The sequence below is a fragment of the Malus sylvestris genome, chromosome 8 (assembly GCF_916048215.2).
Source record: "Malus sylvestris chromosome 8, drMalSylv7.2, whole genome shotgun sequence".
NCBI classification, from domain to species: Eukaryota; Viridiplantae; Streptophyta; class Magnoliopsida; order Rosales; family Rosaceae; genus Malus; species Malus sylvestris.
In genome coordinates this window covers 21,611,752-21,616,984 of record NC_062267.1, presented here as the reverse complement: position 1 = coordinate 21,616,984, position 5,233 = coordinate 21,611,752, and the positions used below count along the sequence as shown (strand labels likewise).

Below are 5,233 nucleotides of genomic sequence, written 5' to 3'. Positions count from 1 at the left end.
AATGTGAATGTTACATTAATTATGGAATGTACATGGTCATGTACTGTCAAGTGAATGTCGTTTTAGTTTGAAAAATACAACTCGAAGAGTTTATTCATATATATAGCTAGGTTTCCATCATGATTAAGTAAACAATGACCATGCAGACAGATGTGGTTGATAAAACAAATAGACCGCAAGACAATGAGAGATCTTGAGAGAGACCATTATATACACAATTTCCAAATTAATTATGGGATTCAGTTCAATAATTAATAATTACTTAACAATAAATTAAACTACATAATTCAATCCACCCTTGACAAAATTTTAGGGTGGGTTTTAATCAATTGAGCGCGCTCCCCGTCCTCTACCAGTCGATCGACCTAGTTCCTTTGTTGGTTCGACAATCTCTTCCATTTCACCAAACGCCGCAAAAAGTCCTTAACCTGTAAAAGTAATGTAATAATATGAAACATTATGTTAAAAACCAAAATAAAAATATTTAGATAATATATATAGCATAAATTCCATTCAATAATATTGTTCGTACCTCCGCTGGTTCTTGTAAAGTATAAGAAGCATTTGTTTCTTTTGGAACTTTAGAAACTAGAATACCAAATCCTTGTCCTCTATCTCGTAGCACCTGGACATTTTTGGAAGTGAAAAATATGTCAAAAGACTTCTACGAAAATATTGTTACTTTATCAAATTAAAGAAATGTACGTAGGGTAGGGATGGCATTTCATACCTTGAAGGCATCCTCGTCTGTTCGATCATCTCCAATATAGACTGGAAATACTTCATTTGAGTTCGCATATCCTACAGAGACAATAATTCAATATCCTCAGAATAATTATTTCATTAATATGAGATTTTGTTAATCGGGAATAATCTCGTTCACACGTTCATCGGTGTTTGTGAACATTAATTAATGTCAATCGTATCATAGGATCTTCATCATTCAGCTAATACAAAGCATAGTCTTACAAGAAAATTTTGACTCTAAGACTCACCTAATGACTCTAGCAAGAATTCAAGAGCTTTGCCTTTGTCCCATTTGATTGTTGGCCTGATCTCTAATACCTGTTTAAAACCAATAGACCACTGTTAGGCATGCAGTTGCTTGTGTACAAAAAATAACCGCGGCCATGCAAAAAATTCACTGAAATATGTTTGGTCAAGATGATTGATCCAAATAAAGGTAGAAATGGGTGACCAGTAGTTACCTTCCTCCCTTGAGTCAATCTGAGCTTTGGGTACTCATTGAGTACAAGTCTAACTTGCTCTGCTAAAGCTGCCCAACTCTGGCAAATTAAAAAAACAATGAACAGAAATAAATGTGCGCTTCATCAGATTACATGACTAAAAACAGGTTAAAATTAAGAAAAATAAATGAAAATAATAGTGGGATTTATTTGCTTACCTTCTCATCAACACAACGGAAGTGTACAGATAAGCAAAATTTATTATTTTCTACCCTAGCTCCTGAGATGGATCTAGTTTTCTCCAATAAAGTTTTGTACACCTGTTAAAAGAATTACAAAAAATTAATTAGTCTTCCAAACACACTTTTTGGTATTCTCCTTTTTCTTTTCTTAAAATTGGTATCAGTGAACAAACCTCATCAATCATTGGTACAAACTCACTGGCTGGTTGGAAGAGAACCGCTTGATTATCCTAAATAATTCACCAATTAACAAATTAAGTAAAATCATAACAAAAACTGATACAATAGTAAAACAAAAAACGAAGATAGAGAACTTTTATTGTGGTATCACACTAGAGCTCACATTCTTATATTTGCTACTTTTGGATGGTCCCCTGATGTCCATCCCATGGCTGCCTGCATAATAAAGCTCTCCTAATTGTACAAAGCTATAAACCTGCAAAATTATCCAAAAACACAATTACCAATATAAATATAGTTCCACTAATCATGAAAAAAAAAAGAAAAACAAAAAGAAACCAATATTTATATATATTTCTTTATACAGAAAGGAAAACTGTACCTTGTCTCTGCACCTCCCGCTAACTATTGCTGTGGGAAAGTATCTAGCAGCGTCCCTCACTGCTTTTCTCATCTGACCAAAATTACCATAGTAATTCAAAACCTACGAAAGGCATATACGTATAGTGTACATATATAGATACGTGTATGACATAAAAATATATTTTCTGAAGAAAGTTGAGCAGAATCAGACGGGAGAAAGAATAAACCTCATTGGACATGAAAGCACTATCTGGGTCTTCTACAATGGGGGAGAGGGTGCCATCATAGTCAAGAAACATTACAATCTGCTTGCCCTTTGAAGCATTGGTTATCTGCTCGAACATGCTCATGGCTGATGGATGATGAATCTATATATTTAACCAAAAACTAATTAGTTTAAATTCAATTTTAAAACAACCATAATTATTAAGTTATTTTTTTAGAGCAATGCTTACAGTCCAAGAGTTATAATCCACGGTTTCAGAAAGAGACTGAGGAGTGGCTGATTTGACACGAGTTGGAGAAGATGCTCTCAAGGAGTCAACCCAAGCATTGACTCTGGCTGCTCCGCCTTCTGTGTCAACTTTCAAAACCTTGATGTTCATGGGAATGGTGAAGCACCCTCCTCCTCCTCCCTCAGTCATCGGTTTCGGAACCGACTGTGAAAACATAGCCTTTTTTGCAGCAACCGTGACTGTAATAGCCATGCCTTTGGCATCAGTAACTAGCACATTTTGGTTGGTCATTTTTACTTGCCTGCACACACAAGAAAAAACTACAAACTTTCACACTCTAAACATACCAAAGCATGAAAATTTTGATTCAATGGAACGAAACGAGAAAACCCATTTGAAGGATTGTAATTCTACCTCGAAGATTTCAAAGAATTTGAGGAAGAGAAAAACAGAGGAAGAGAAAGAACAGAGGAGGTTTGTGGGTTGTTTGGGGGATGATGAAACAGGAGGGGAGGGAGGGAGGGATGGTGGGGTTTAATAGAAACAAAAAAACCTGAGGGGAAAGAGAAAAGAAGTTGAGAATCGCAACACACGCGCAGTCGACTAGGCTGCTCGCTCGATCGCTCACAAGTATTTTCAAACGGGGTCGCTTGTCAATTTATAACTGTGATTCCACAGCACAAAGCGACGAAATTACAACTCTTGTTCTTGCCTGTATTTTTCGGCCTCTATATTGTAATAGAATTGGGGGAGGGACCACTGTGTGGCCCCAATGCACTCAATAATAACACCCTTCAAACCTTGTCAATAGTTGAAACCTAAAGAAAAAAGAAAAGTCATACTGTTAACTACCAAATCGACATGTAATCGGGAAATAATTTTCGGACACTTTTTTCTTCGTGTGCATACTTTTATTCATTATTGACATTTGAATTGAAAAAAAAAACCAAGTGAATTGAGACAAAACCAAATAAAAGTATAAATAACTAAAAAAAGAGCATACATGCCAAGAGAAGGCTGAAATGTCTTTATGAGCCTTATCAGCCCCCGAAAATGTGATATGTCGTGGCGGAACCACTAGTTGGTCCCTTCTAAAAAGAAAAATAAGAGAGCGTGCATAAGACACTGTTCTTTTAAATTTTCTAGGATACTAAATAAAACGACTAGACATATCTAGTTGTTGTAGTCGAGTACTTATTCAATATGTCGCCCTAACATTGTTGCTCCATATTAAAAATAAAATAAAAAATAAAATAACATGCATGCATCATTTTTTTACTGATTTGATGTGGTGGTAATTTTCTTCCTCAAAATTAAAAGAGGTATCAAATTGGACCCCTTTTCCTCCAAAATGATTAAAAAGAAAAAATAAATGAAGTCATGTGAGGAAACTCTTATTACGTTTGAGTGTCAAAGATTTAGGAGCACCTTCAATTTAAATATTTTTGTAACATGCATGTCCTAATGACTATCCTTAGTCATAATGCAATCTTCCATAAAGATCCTCAGCGGATCAAGAACCTTTGTAAATAAGATTTTCATTAGCGATCACAAGTAAAAATATTGTTGTTCCCCCCTTAATTTGAATAATCGAACTATAAAATTAAGCTTAACAAATAAATCCTCTTTAGCAGTTGCCCATCGAATTCTCTGAATACGATAACAAGAATGATAACTTTAATTGTAATTGGTTGTTAATTTCAGAAATCAACAAAGTTTCAAGTATGTGATCCAATATCTTAGTGGATAAGGTGTTTGGTGCGTCTCGGATCTGAAACCTCCCCCCCCCCCTCCACCAAAAAAAAATTATCATAATAGTTTCGAATTCTTCCCCTTCTCCTTACTAATAATTAAAAATGATAGTTCCAAATTTTCCCACAAGAACTAACAATTATAAGGCCAGTTTAAAATCAAGGAGAATATGATTAGCTTTTTAATTCGAGTACAAGCTTTTCCTAATTCAGGGAACGAATGAACTAAAACTATAAGTCTCTACTTCATCAAACAAACAATCCTTAAAACATAAATCTAAGATTTGCCAATTTCAATCCTTCACCATACAATTTTATACACCATTGAATTTCTACAACTTATTGAGAAATGTGTGTGCAGTTTTTATAAAGGTTAAAATTCCATTTTACTCAAATAATTGTTTAATTAGAAAATTTCCTATCAGAAGCATAACTCCAAATAAATTCAGCTTCCACATCCGAACACTGCTATATATCCATAAAAGAAAAAGTGCCAAATGAAGTACGTGTAATTGTGAATGTATTAGCAGTTTAGCACATATAGGAGAGAGAATTGTTACCAAGCAATGCTCTGATGAGTCACATCATATACCCGTATATACACATATACATACATTATTGCATCCATATAATACACATTATTATGCAGAGTTTTGAGAAGAAGGGATCCACTATGTGGCCCCAAGTAAAACTTTTTCGCGCTCGATGCAAGAAAAAGACTTTGTTATAGCACTATCTTGGAGCACTTATCAGAAAATGGCAAAGGTTGACAAAAAAAAAAAAATCAGAAAATGGCGAAGGATCACCTTCAAGTTCAATACGTACTCTCCATGTTTTACATTCAATTGTGAACTAGAATTAATCCAAGTGCACATTCAGAAATAATGGTGCTTCTTATTGCTAGGTAAAAACATATATACGTCATGTATTCTCGTCTCCTAATTATATAACTTGTGCAATGCAGTGATATATGTGCAAAGTCAGATTATGATGTGACTCATGTTTCTAAAGTTTCTAACTTTTAAAAGTGATCTAAGGAAGATAAAAATTTGCCT

At 34.5% G+C, this 5,233-nt stretch overlaps 1 protein-coding gene across 1 annotated transcript; it reads right to left on the bottom strand.

The window, feature by feature from the left end:
• Positions 1 to 206: 206 nt before the first annotated feature.
• Positions 207 to 3,105, bottom strand: LOC126631218 (probable trehalose-phosphate phosphatase D). Its single transcript, XM_050301391.1, has 12 exons — positions 2,842 to 3,105; positions 2,428 to 2,728; positions 2,200 to 2,340; positions 1,992 to 2,063; positions 1,773 to 1,865; positions 1,603 to 1,659; positions 1,406 to 1,507; positions 1,209 to 1,286; positions 996 to 1,065; positions 731 to 801; positions 533 to 625; positions 207 to 428 (listed from the first exon to the last, which is right to left on the bottom strand). Exons 2-12 carry the CDS (start codon positions 2,716 to 2,718, stop codon positions 366 to 368), a joined length of 1,131 nt encoding a protein of 376 aa, XP_050157348.1. The 5' UTR covers positions 2,719 to 2,728; positions 2,842 to 3,105; the 3' UTR covers positions 207 to 365.
• Positions 3,106 to 5,233: the final 2,128 nt, after the last annotated feature.